The following is a 13,888-nucleotide window of genomic DNA, read 5'->3' on the forward strand; positions in this document are numbered from 1 at the left end:
TGGCTGCACCTCTGGCTGCACCTCTGGCTGCACCTCTGGCTGCACCTCTGGCTGCACCTCTGGCTGCACCTCTGGCTGCACCTCTGGCTGCACCTCTGGCTGCACCTCTGGCTGCTGCACTTTTTCACTTTTCTTGCCTGACGGTACAAATTGGAAGGTGCTGCCAAGATATGACAAAATATAAGACATCTCACTCTGCGCCGTTTTCCTGGTACCACAAATATCATCGCGCTAACCAACACAGCAGGAAGTTTAAAAATGATTAAAAATAAAACTTTATTGATACAGTTACTGTTACAGCAGCAGGCGGGTGAGGATGAGATACATAAGTTATACTATACACCTTTCAGTGTAGTGGTTTGTTTAGAAATGTTGTAAAGTAAAGAGCACATTATAAAAAACTGTGTGTACATAAATATTAAGGATATATTGTGATCTGCAGGTGACATGTGCAAAAAGTTATTTTTCGTTCGAAATACTGCACTGCTACTGTTGCAGATCGCTTGATTTATTCCAAAACACAAATTAGCATCGTAGTTCTCGGTGTAAATACAACGTGAACATTAAACTAGAGGGATGGGACAGTGAACAGGAAGTGACTCTTTAGTTAATATACGATCTTTGCACAGTCAGCTGAGTCGGAGGGGCGTGGCGGAGGACACATGCTAACGCTAACGCTGCTGTCAGAGTCAAGTGAGGTTAGCTAGCTGAACACAAGCAGAGCTACAGACTGTGTGACCAGGGACAATATAGATAATTGCACTATATTAAATCAACCCAGGACGCATTTAATGGTTTGTATCGGTCTGCTGAGGGAACCGGAGCCGAACATGTGAACGCAGCCGCGAGCAGAGCGAGTCAGGCCCGCAGAGCTGAGTGAGTCTCCTTCATCCTCTCAGGAGCATACATGGTTCACACTGAGGCCGGACACCATGCGCAAAGACGTGAGGATCTTATTAGTGGGAGAGTGTAAGTACAGACGAGCTTTACACTCTGTGTGTGTGTGTGTGTGTGTGTGTGTGTGTGTGTGTGTGTGTGAGAGAGAGAGTGAGAGATGCTACCAGCTGCACATGTGATGCTGACTGTCTCATGATGATGATGATGATGATGATGTTTCGACCTCAAACCACCTCTTGGTAATTACCAATCAATAATGTAGGTTTAATAACGATCAATAGAAATATATTCAAAGGTCTCTTAAAGGTCCAGTGTGTAACATGCAGGTGAAAGAGATCTATTATATAATCCTCATGATGTTTTCACTAGTTCGTTGTATCTAAATGGTATGAGTTGTAGTATTCTTTACCCCAGAAAAGGCCCTTTATATTTAAATACTTTATATTTACATGGAGGAGACCCTCTCTATGGAGGCCACCATGTTTTTTACATTAGTCCAGACTGGACAAACTAAACACCTTTGAGTTTTTATGACAACTGAAGTCTACCACAGTTTCTTTTTCATGTTTGGAAGGAGAGGGTGAGGTGAGGGGTGTTCAGCTGCAACATGACACTTCAACACTAGATGTCACACAATTCTTCATACTGCACCTTTAAACTTCTTCTCTCACCTAAAAATGACTCCATTCAGTATATGTTGTATTTCTTTGAGTATCCTCCCAATGACTTGCAGGGTATAAATATTTTAAAAGACCAATTTTAATATTGAATTTCAACTGGTGTAATCATTTTATATTGGGGGTGTCATACTGTCGAGGCAAGTATGGAGCTTTAAAATGATTTTAGAGCCATTTCTCTGTGACCTGAGTTTAAATCGGCGTACAACGATCGGGTGACATCTTCCCTTTTTTTTATTTCCTCTGCTCAATTAAACCATTTTATCAACTAGACTTGCCTCTCATTTTATATTTTGTGCCTGGCACACCTCCACAGGGTATGGATCCATTTTGTTTACCCATTTATTTTCTAAACTTTAAATTACTCTCAGATCGGTTAGGTATGAAACATAATTTAATAAGCAGATCAGATCCAGGATGGACCCTGCAGGTCATAGATCACACACCAGCCATGAAAAATGACCATGTTTTGTTACGGTCATAACATAAAATCTGTGTAACCTCTGATTGTAAAAGTTGTAAAGGAGTATGCATTCAAGCAAATTGCATCATTTTGGAGGTCTCACACACTCGCCCTCTCTCCACAGCCAAGGTGGGGAAGACGTCTCTCATCATGTCCCTGGTCAGCGAGGAGTTCCCACATGTGGTACAGAGAAACCTATTATGTCAGAAATTGATAACACTTCGCAACAGTATTATTGAAGCTGTGTAGCTAGTTGTAAACATGTCTACTTGAGCCATAGTCTATTGTATCACTTGTGTTCTTCCCAGGTGCCCTACCGAGCTGAGGAAATCACCATACCTGCAGATGTCACACCAGAGAGAGTTCCCACGCACATCGTGGACTATTCAGGTAGTTATCTTCTGCCTGGCTACTTGGAAAAGAAAGACATTTTCTAGATTCTCACAGTCGTACATCTGTCTTTTTTGCGACAGAGGCAGAGCAGACAGACGAGCAGCTGTTTCAGGAGATCTCTAAGGTGAGTAAGTGCATTTCTGTGACAGAGAGAGAAGACATGTGTTCAGGTAAAAGCTTAAAACTTGTGTTGGTCTCTCTCATAGGCAAATGTCATTTGCATTGTCTACTCTGTCAACAACAAGAAGTCCATAGAAAAGGTGAGTTACCTCAGCTGCTGCTTGGATTTCCATAGATTGTTTGTATTACAGTTAGACTTTAAATATGTGACTGATAAAGTAAGAGTTGTGTCCCAGTAGTCTGATCTTCTCTACCGTTGTGTTGGTCTGTGTAGGTGACAAGCCACTGGATCCCTCTCATTATTGAGAACACGGACAAGGACAGCAGGTGTGAAATAGTGTAAAAAATATTCCAGAGTTGTGTTTGTCATGTCTCTGACCGTGTCGCAGCACAGCTAGCTCCTAGTGCACAATCGACCCAATAGAATTTTCTGCAGCATCAAAACCAACTAAAGTTTCTACTCATGCTTGAAGTGATGTAGACATAGGGTGGGACAAATGTCTCACAGTTGCTTCACTTTGAGCAGCAGAGGTCGTGCAGCATTTCCCATGAGCAGAATCAGCCTCCTGTACTCACTGTGAAATGAGTCACTGCTGTTATTGTATGAAAAATATTGAAACTTTATTAATATTTAAATCTACATTTGACGTAATTTAATATTCTTAATATTCAATGTTGTGGTTGTGTTGTCCAGGGTTCCTCTGATCCTGGTGGGGAACAAGTCGGACCTGGTGGAACACAGTAGCATGGAGACCATCCTGCCCATAATGAACCAGTACAGTGAGATAGAGACTTGTGTTGAGGTGAGAGACGGGTCTCTTTGTTTACTGTTGCTACGGTTTCTCAGTAATAAAACAATAAGTTTCAGAGTGGAACAATGCATTGTTATCAACAATCGGAAACAATTCAAAGCACTTTGAACTGTGAACTGCTCGGCTGCTTATTGCTATGTTATCCTCTCTGACACTGTCATCTCCTCTGTGGATACAATTTTTTGCCTGTGTCCAACATGCATTGTTCACAATGAGGAAGTACGACAACTGTAAATGTGCTGAAATTCAGATTAGAGTATTGAGTGACAGTATGTTCAGTGCAGGTGGATTTGATACTTGACACCAGCTTTGAGATGAACTCAGACCCACCTTAATGAACTCTGTATGGTGATTCCTTATGTGTGAGAACTCAATCGCACGGGACATGTTCACATTTTTCATTAGCACCCGTCCTGAGTGTCTCCTGTGATCACTTGTGGTCGGATCTCACTTCATCACTCTGTATGCAAATAATCACAAATGTTATTTGTGTTCGCTAAGACCAAATAATGTTGTTTTTACCCAGTCAGTCAGAATCAATGAGCTGCGGGCAGATATGAAGAAACATGAACCTGTTTGAGTATCAGTAACATTCATTATGTGGTGTTCAGTGTCAACAACTCAATATATGGTTGGTTGGTGGTTCTTCATTTGGGGCCCATGATGCATTTGCGTTGTGAAAATAACGTGGCCACATGTTCCAGTCCATCTCTCAATGTGGTCTGAGTGATTGGATCTCAGCACACATATGGTTGCGTTGTACTTAGTGCTGACTACTTGTGATCGGATAACTCAGGTCTGAACGGGGTCACTGTCTCTTAACCTCCTCCTGTGTCTTTAACACTTAAATACTTTCTCCTAATAGGGATTCACCTGTGCTTTTTTCTGATGCTCAGACAGATCCTATGTGTTAATACCCTGTCTGCTCCTGACTCACCTTTCACACACACACACACAACCACATATACTGTAAATACACACATATATACGCACACACAGGGACAGGTAGATAAAAAGTAGTTGTCCTACTTTTCCAGGAAACTGTTGATATTACAGACATTTATTTTCATATTCAGCACAGTGAGATTTTCAAAGGTGATTTTTTTATTTGCTACAAGGCTCTGCAGGTTGTTATAGTGCTGCACTGCAGTATTGAAAATCCATATTCATCCATGTGTTAACAGCACTCCTTTCTTTCCTCATCTTCTGGTTGTGTGAATAGTGTTCTGCAAAAAACCTGAAGAACATCTCAGAGCTATTCTACTACGCCCAAAAGGCAGTTCTGCACCCCACCGGTCCCCTCTACTGTCCAGAGAGGAAAGACGTAAGAGCAAAAATAAAAACCATGCAAAGTCAGCACCGCTGTTGTGACCGAGTCCATTGTTTTGCATCAAGGCGTGCGTTAGAAAATCCCTTTAAATTTACATTTGACAGAATTTCACAATATATCTGAATTTTCCAAATTCTGTTTGAAATCTAAATGCTGAAAAGCTAAATGTTACTTTTGTATATAAAAGTGTGAAATATCTTAATTGTACTAACTTGTTCACCTTTATTTCCAGATGAAGCTGCTTTGTGTAAAAGCTCTGACTCGAATCTTCAAAGTGTCGGATCTAGACAATGATGGGATTCTTAATGATATTGAGCTCAACTTCTTCCAGGTAAATCAACTGGCGAATATATAAAACTAGATTTTGCATTTCAGCTTTTTGTGACAATCTCTTTATTGATTCACTTACTTTTTGACAATAATGTCTCTGTCTGATTGTTCATAGCGGACATGTTTCAACACCCCACTCGAGCCTCAGGCGTTAGAGGATGTCAAAAATGTAGTGAGGAAGAATTTAAGTGATGGAGTTTGTGATAATGGACTCAGTCTGAAAGGTAGGAACAAATGAACTGACCTCTTTCATTTGTTTAAATCATAAAATAACTCAAGTTATTTTCCATTATTTCTAACTGTTCTGTATTTCTGTGTCTTTCCACTCCAGGCTTCCTGTTCCTGCACACCCTGTTCATTCAGCGAGGCCGTCATGAAACAACCTGGACGGTGCTGAGGAGGTTCGGATATGACGATGACCTGGAGTTAAATCAGGACTACCTCTTTCCGCCGTGAGTCCACAACCTTTTTATTGTTTCCTCTCCGTATATATGAGGGTTGCATACATTTGTGGCACAGGCTAAAACTGTATTTTCCCAAATAAAATGTTCCTCCTTTTGTTTGAGTTGAAACTAATTTTGAAGGAGAGAAAGTGATCCCCAGTGATGCCTGCAGTCAAACTTTCAATGTTGTTCATTTGCTACTATATTTAATGAAGCTTCTTTCAGACATGCACTTAAGTCCAAACATTTTCCTGGACAGTCTCCAGGTCCTGGCCCAATTTTCCAGGCATTTTCTGAAGTTCATGTGGAAAACAGCTTAACTGATATAACACTGTCGTTTTTAGCAAAGAAGGATCAATAGTTGACTTAACATGTACATTCTATTCACATCTGCTGATATGCCACCTTAGAACCCCACTGCTGCGTTTTGTAGCGTAACTGAAACGTTTCTCCTTTGTCTTTATTTGTGTAGTAATGTTCATTGTGTTCATCTTGTGTCTGTGTCCTTAAATGTGACTGGAAACTGTGATATCTAATTCTCCCCAGGTTGAAAGTTCCTTTAGACTGCACCACGGAGCTCAACCACAATGCCTACCTCTTCCTCCAGAGCGTCTTTGACAAACATGATAAGGTACGATCCTGTGAGTCTGGTTCTTTATTTACAGTAGCCGCTGCCTCAGAGAGAAGCCGCTCAGTACCCAGCGCCGTGCACAAACAGATTCCTAACTCAGAGCCAACGCTGTCCATCTGGCCAGGCATGATTTAACCCCTCACCACTGAGCAGGGATTGACTGGAGCATTAGGCTCGGTCAAGGAGTGAAAGCGGTGACCTTTGTCAAGATCGGCTTTCTATTATACTGATCAGTGTCCAACTGTGAACGTGTGCTTTGGTCCGTCATGTGTTTTTTCTCAGGTAGAGATTTACAAGCAGCAAACAAAGTGAATTACACTGAGTTTTATACTGTCATCCACTGAGCAAGTGTACTTCCATCAGTTAACATTCACACTGAAATATTTCCTACCTTTAGCATATTTTTCCAGATTTCCTGACCAACTCTTTGTGTGAAGCAGGACCGAGACTGTGCCTTGTCACCAGAGGAGCTGAGGGACCTGTTTGATGTTTTTCCCTACATGCCCTGGGGTCCCGATGTCAGTAACACAGTTTGCACTAATGACAATGGCTGGATCACCTACCAGGGATATCTCTCCCAGTGGACGTAAGGAGAAAGATTTCATATAATTTAAAGAAAAAATGTGTGGATTAAAAACAAAATCTGACTTTGGCAACCTCTGGTGGTGAAATCTAAAAGATGCTGTTGGTTAGATGCCAGATTTCTATATTCAGTGGATCGACTACTTAGTTTGTTTACCTCCAACTTTCTCATGTTCAGGCTGACAACATATCTGGACGTCCAGCGATGCCTGGAGTACTTGGGTTATCTTGGTTACTCAATAGTTGCTGAGCAGGAGTCGCAGGCATCAGGAATTACAGGTATGTAACATTTTTATTTCACATATTAGCTAATATATACCTACATATGACCTATAGATCCTTATTGTGTTGATTGTTATATATCAAGAATGCCTATATTGAGGAAACTTTAGATGCTGTTACGTAGAACGATGTTTTCATATATAAGTTGCTTTCAACTCCATTTCAATATTTTACTCGATGGTCATGCAGTCATCACATCAGTTTGTCAGCATCAGCTGTTGTTTGTTTGGGACTCTGGAACACATATTTATTCAACTATCGATTAATCTGATCTATGATGCACCACATGTCCGAAAAGAATTGATTAAAATGATCAGCTGATCTTCTTTTAATGCAAATTTTTCTCACATCACAAATAAATTCATCCTGTGATAAATAACAGCAAATTTAACAATTACAACAACCATGAATCATGAGACAAGCAATGCACTGCAATGTTCCTAAGAAAAACAAATAGCTTTTCCCCTTTTTATGTTTAATAATACTTCTTCTTCCCTTAAGTTCTTCATCAGGCAGTTAGTTAGTAAACAGCAGATTAACCTGACTGTCGCTGATGGCTGACTACATGTGTTGTGTACAGCAACAGTCTGAACTGATCCTTTGACGCCTGTGTGTGGGTTTTGCCCTCTGCAGTGACGAGAGATAAGAAGATTGACCTGCAGAAGAAGCAGACCCAGCGCGGCGTCTTTCGCTGTAACGTCTTTGGAGACGTTGGCAGCGGCAAGAGTGGTTTCCTCCAGGCTTTCCTGGGTAGAAACCTCACGGTAAAACAAACATAAACAGTTGTAAATATAAATCTTCTGTATTTTTTTATAGTTATAAACGTACACATTTCATTTACATATTTTGCAGTCTAAGATAACTCACTGTGTCCTGTAGTGAATAAAAAGTGTTTATTCTTACACAGGCCTTCCAACACTAAGACACTCCAAAAAGTTAATATTACATTATCACATGTGGGAAGGATTTAATTCAAATACTTCAGGTCATGTAGCAGTGTTTTTTTTTTAATCTAGCATGTGTTGGATAAGTATATATTGAGCAATTTACGTGACCTTTCTGTCCTTTCAGCGCCAAAAGACGATTCGAGAGGAACACAGATCCTACTACGCCATCAGCACAACATATGTTTACGGTCAGGAGAAATACCTTCTTGTGAGTATCAGAAACCCCTAATACTCAAATATCATTGAAATTTCTATCATTTTCTGTAATTGTAGTGTCTAAATAAAGCTCTTCCAGTGATAAAATAGAATCTGACTGTAGATCAGGTAAACAGACTTAAACATTATTAAAAAACATTGTTCATCTCCAAAATCCAGAGAGGAAACTTTTAACATATGAAACATTCTAAACAGAGTTTGGTGTATTTGTTCCAGTGGCATATCTTCTGGTTCAGGAAGCTTAGGATCATGGGTAATATCCACTGATCTGGATAATGGGACTACACAGTCAGAGCTCCAATCAACAGATTGATAGACTGTGGCTCAGTAAAAGTCACGTAGTAATATCTTTTCTTTCCTTTCCTGTCCTCTCCTGTCTTCCTCTCTCCAGCTTCATGAAGTGTTCCCTGACTTCGACTATTTGTCCGACGCTGATATGGCCTGTGATATTGTCTGCCTGCTGTATGATGTCAGTAACCCTTACTCCTTCGAATACTGTGCCAAAGTCTTCAAGGTAAAACCATTTGTGCTGTTTTATCAACAGTTTACTCATTTAATATCTCAAACACAATCGTTCCTCACCCTCTCTCCTCCTCCCTCAGCAATACTTCATGGACACTAAGACTCCGTGTATGATGATCGCAGCGAAGTCTGACCTGCCTGAGATCAAACAGATGTATGGCTGCAGTCCTCTGGAGTTCTGCAGAAAGCACAAGATGCCGCCTCCCCAGTCCTTCACCTGCGACACAGCAGCAGCACCCAACAAAGACATCTACACCAAACTAACCACCATGGCCATGTACCCGTACGTATACAGACACTAGATCTCCAGTCATTATACTTCCACCACCTATTTTACACATTAGCTCACAGAGTTAACTGGCTGAAGGACTGAAGCCATTTTTAATTGATTGACATGTATTTAGTCCACCCAGCTCACAAGTGTTAGAGTTACTGCAACTGTAATGTTGCAGCTCTGTTATACATTATATTATTATTATTATTACTAAAGTGGCATATTTCATTTGACCTGATTACAATATCATACAAATGATAGTTAGTTAGTTAAATACTTGTTTGTTAACATGAGATTCAGCTTTCTTGTGAAAAATGTTTTAAAGTCATAGCAAACCTTTTAAAGTTAAATGCTTTTTTTTAATCACTATTCTTATTACCATAATTCAGAACATGTGGGGAGCCAATCCACAAAGTAGTGGAATTCTGCATGTGCTTGACCATGTACTGATCTCTAACTGCTTTAACATAATACATGATGATGATGATGTCACTCCTGATAAGTAATGACATCTCAGCACAGACTCAGAAACCAAACATCAAACTCTCTGGAGGTCTTGATGTCGTTTTTTTGCAATTCTACTTAAACTGATACAATCACTCAGAATTTCTCTGTGACCTATGTGAAGGGAGGTATGACCAGTCAGAGTCAGGCTCCCATCACTGTGATGATTCCGCCCTAATGTGTGACGATTTGACGTGGACTTAAGTTAACAACGATGGTTACATGTTGATACAAACTCTCAGGCACCAGAAGACGATTTTTAACTTTTGCTCCCTTTTGTATACAATTTATTTTCTAGTTTGGTAATTGCTGCTACAACCTGACTGTTTGCTGTGATATACAGTATCAAGTATTGACAATCTGTAGTTTGTTTATACATTCCCATATGTCTATGGAAAACTACACTAGACAACTAGTTTTGTAAATCCACAGCTACAGATCATCTGAGCAAAATCTGTGGTTGGAGTGTTTTTTGTTGATATCATCTTAACACATTTTATAGTTTAAAAAAAGCTACAGCCTACTCTCTGTAAAATCTGCTGCTTCATTCCCTCACTCAGGGTAAGCATATTCCCTGTGGGCATGTTCCTACTCTCTGCACGTCACAGTGTCTGATATCATGCTCCTCATTCTACGTTTCACTGCCCTCTGGGCATGTAGCTTTCAGTCTGATGCACAGTGTTTCGCACTGTAGTTAAACGAGTCTCCCTGCAGAGCGCCCATGTTGATCTCTCCCAGAGGCTCACACAAACATTTCATCTAAGCATTTGTTCATCGTTTTTTCCACACACCAATTCAGTAATGTTACCAAGCAGCAAGCAACGTTTTATGGGTGAAGCTTTGGTGAATTCAGAATAGATGACGGTAATTTCTGTTGCCATTTTGATGCATCGGTATCCTCCTGTTTATTTGTGTCCCAAGAGTAGTAGTAGTAGTCCTGAAGTGAAAGTAATTAAGAAAACTTGTTTTTTAAATGTGGATGAACAAAGCCCTTTAATTATTGTACTAAAATATCACTTTCCCCTGAATGTGTCTCACAGCTGAAACATTTAACTTCTCTTTATAGACTTATTTCATGTGATGAGCCACATTGGACTCTTGTATTGTTGTAGTCGTCTTTAAACTCTTTCTTCTCTTCCCCTTGTCTGTCTGTGTGTGTTTTCTGGATTTGCTGCGGTATGTGTTTAATACGCACCGTGTGTGGTTGATGTGTTTTTGTGTGGGTGTCTCTCCTCAGCCACGCCCGGCTGCGCTGCATGTGCACTTGTAACCGGTGCACCTTCTGCTTGTGTCAGAACTTCCTCAACTCTGAGCTGCTCCAGACGGTCAGGGCCAAACTCTACGCTGTGGTACTCAGAAGGTCCTCTTTACCTTTCTGGAACTTTACCATCTGTGCTCTCTTCCATCAGTCATTTCTTCTTTTTCATTCTGACATTGAAGTTGTTTGATTTCGAGGCATTGGACTGATGAGGCATGGTTCAGAGAGAAGATGATGCAAATTACAACCAATGGAAGTTAATCAAATATTTAATGTTATGGCTGCATGCAGAAGAAGGGAAAGCTTAATTAATCACTGCCATCACATTTTGCAGTATTACACAAAGGCAAAGTAAAATATCAGATTATATAGAGAGTAAATGAATATTGGCGGCTTTAAATTTTTTCTAAATTAATTACCAAAAGCCATTTAAATGCTCTCTTCTGTGAATATTGCCTCTACTTTCATTTGGGAAAACACTAATGATACCGAAATCTAATAAGTGACTAATGTTTGCAGGCTGCTTTCACCTCCGATTTCTTTTTACTTTCCCTTTTGAAGAATCTTCCATCGACTTTTCGTAGTTTTTTTCAAAGTTATGCACGTCTTTTTTCTTTTACTCCTTTCTCTCTTGTAAATTAATTATGTTTTATTTCCACACTTTTTTTTTTATGGGAGAATTTCTCAGGGAATGTGCCTAAAAACTCTCCAGGGGCTTGAAAGGCAAAACATTTACAGGAAATAAGTATCAGCAATATATATGAAAATAATGTGTCTCGATAGCGACACGTATTGCACAGTCAAAACATAAACATGGTTTAACATGGTACCTTGGCAACAGTGTATCCCATGAAAACCCATCTGCTACATACATAAGTACTGAATCAAACAGTCTGAGACTCATTTGCACAGACATTAAAAACCCATCTGTAGTTCATGCCAGTAGACACAAACACAACAGCAGACTAGGAACATTTATTAATGATGTGGTCGTATGTTATCATAAGACAAGTTAGATAAAAGAGAAAAATAATCATGGATAGGGACAACTTATTATATCCATAATACATACAACATGAGACGTCCCATCTTATGTAGACAAGCCATATGGAAAGTATTGTCAAAGTATTACCAGTCGTCGGTTCTGTTACCTTCATGTTGTGTTTTGGATTTTTGTCCCTTTTTCTCCAACAATCATGTTTGGTATCAACATTTTCATCGTTTTTTTTTTTTACAGCTTCATCTTGATAATTTCTTGCACGCTCTTTGTACAAGGATTGTAATCAGTGTTTCCATGTTTGATTCCAACCCTATAATTCAGTTGGTGTCAGTTTCTCAGTCTGTCTGAGATGTCTAGTCTTGTTGTCTCATGTCATGACTATAATCCTGCATGTCCCCTGTCTGTATAATTTGCTTCTGCTTCATGTAGAGACTCTGTCGCCGTTCTTTCATCACTTCATCCATATTTTCCCTATATGTTTATTTTTGCATCATCCTCACACTAACACCTCTAAATACTGGCCTTGTATTTGTCACTTTATTTCAAAATTGAGTCATTAGTGAAAGAGAACAAGTAGGAGCTGTAAATTGTGCAGAGATGTGATCAGTCAGCTCCGACCCAGTTATGATTAATAGATGAAGTCTCAAACTAACTAGGCTCTTTCATCTTTCTCTTTGTCATCTCTATTTTCATCTTGATGTCTTCACTCTAAACTCTTCCTCCCTTCACTTGGTCTCTGTATTTATCTCCTCAACCCTCTCTGTCTTTAACAGACACGTCACTCAAGCAGACCTGAAGAGCTCCACCTTCTGGCTCAGAGCGAGCGTCGGGGCCACGGTGTTTGCGTTGCTGGGCCTAACTATGTACAGAGTGCTGCTCAAATCACGATGATCCTCGAACGCTCTGGTCCAGTCATCTTTACCCATGGTACATGGCTACACACAAGTTATTTTGACCAGGCACAACATTAGTTGTCCTCTGTCCAAAAGCCTGTTATTGTTTCATGATTTGATAGAAAAAATGTAATTTGGTTTTGCTGGAGAAAAAAAAAGACATTAGCAAACACATTTTTATTTTTTTTTCCATTTCCATTCCACATTTTCTCTTCCTGAAGATTATTGGGAAAATAATTTGCTCAATCTGTCTGACTACAAGTACATGTATTTGCAAAGTAATGATTTATATTTATATTAAAAAAATTACCATAAGCTGCTGATGAGCCATAGTGAGATAAAATATAGCTATTTTTTTGGTTGCTTGCTGATTGGAATGATGAACTACTTGGTGTCACTTGTAATGGGGATTAGGTGTGTGAGGTATGTCATAGAAGCAATGCTTTTATTAGACTGAACAAGATGTAAATAATGTATATGACATAGTATATTGTACATTTGTTTGTCCAAAAGGGCCACGTGTGACTCACCAACAGTCACATCACGAACTTGCACAAACGTTAGCAGTTATCACTTATTTTGACAGAACATTGATTTGTGTTTCATGGCCACGCTCTCAGATGCACGTTTTTTATTTCTTGTGTTCGTACATCTGAGCATGTCATTAGTGGATGAGTGTGTGGAATGAAAGCTCTCTTTCTCTTTCTCTTTCTCTCTCTCTCTTCTTCACGCATCGATCACTCCAACAGCTTTTGTGGGTGCATTTACTGTACATTTTCTGTTTGCATGCAATTTCCAACCACATTCAAGTATTTTAAGACTTCCTTTACAAAAGATGGCCATGCCAACTCTACATTGCTTGCCGAACATCCAGGGTTGTATTTATGTTTACTGATGGGAGAACAGTTGAGTCTTGTTGTGATTCCTGGTCAGCTCTCATGGTCACAGAAGATGCAATAATGTGGTTTGACACAAGGTTCAGTTTGATGTATTTACTCCGCCCTGCCTTTCCAAAAGTTTACAATCAATAAATGTCTGTTACATCTAGTTGGATGGAATCTTTTCTTTTTACCAAGATTTTGCCATTATCACTCCATTATTTTGTGTGTTTCTGAACATCACTCATCTAAAGAGACGACGTGTATTAAATATAATGAACATGGTGCAGATGATGTCCTGTATTTCAGTCACTGAAAATTAACTTTATACATGTTTTTATTACTGTTAGAACTTTTGTATCTTATATCCTACCACGTGAAATATCTTTAATGTTGTCATGTCAAGATTTACTGAGACACAAGAGGGCAGCATTGC

At 39.6% G+C, this 13,888-nt stretch overlaps 1 protein-coding gene across 2 annotated transcripts; it reads left to right on the plus strand.

Moving 5' to 3' along the window:
• The first annotated feature begins 625 nt into the window (after positions 1 to 625).
• Positions 626 to 13,621, plus strand: rhot1b (ras homolog family member T1). 2 transcript variants are annotated; one of them, XM_020084483.2, is made up of 20 exons: positions 626 to 969; positions 2,162 to 2,220; positions 2,346 to 2,427; positions 2,511 to 2,554; positions 2,637 to 2,690; positions 2,825 to 2,877; positions 3,245 to 3,353; positions 4,585 to 4,686; positions 4,925 to 5,023; positions 5,138 to 5,246; positions 5,354 to 5,474; positions 6,012 to 6,096; positions 6,537 to 6,682; positions 6,857 to 6,957; positions 7,594 to 7,724; positions 8,032 to 8,115; positions 8,515 to 8,637; positions 8,726 to 8,928; positions 10,661 to 10,783; positions 12,455 to 13,621. In XM_020084483.2, the coding sequence occupies exons 1-20, from the start codon at positions 933 to 935 to the stop codon at positions 12,570 to 12,572; spliced, it is 1,983 nt and encodes a 660-aa protein (XP_019940042.1). In that variant the 5' UTR covers positions 626 to 932; the 3' UTR covers positions 12,573 to 13,621. The 2 variants fall into 2 exon arrangements, with proteins under 2 accessions (XP_019940042.1, XP_019940043.1); XM_020084484.2 differs by lacking the exon at positions 10,661 to 10,783.
• Positions 13,622 to 13,888: the final 267 nt, after the last annotated feature.

The sequence above is a fragment of the Paralichthys olivaceus genome, chromosome 8, assembly GCF_024713975.1.
Source record: "Paralichthys olivaceus isolate ysfri-2021 chromosome 8, ASM2471397v2, whole genome shotgun sequence".
Taxonomy (NCBI): Eukaryota; Metazoa; Chordata; class Actinopteri; order Pleuronectiformes; family Paralichthyidae; genus Paralichthys; species Paralichthys olivaceus.

Coding starts and splice junctions, on each gene's coding strand:
- rhot1b (XM_020084483.2), top strand. CDS start 933: ATGCGCAAAGACGTGAGGATCTTATTAGTGGGAGAGT. Junction 5,475..6,011: donor CAGGACTACCTCTTTCCGCC/GTGAGTCCACAA, acceptor AATTCTCCCCAG/GTTGAAAGTTCCTTTAGACT. Junction 8,116..8,514: donor GTCAGGAGAAATACCTTCTT/GTGAGTATCAGA, acceptor TCCTCTCTCCAG/CTTCATGAAGTGTTCCCTGA.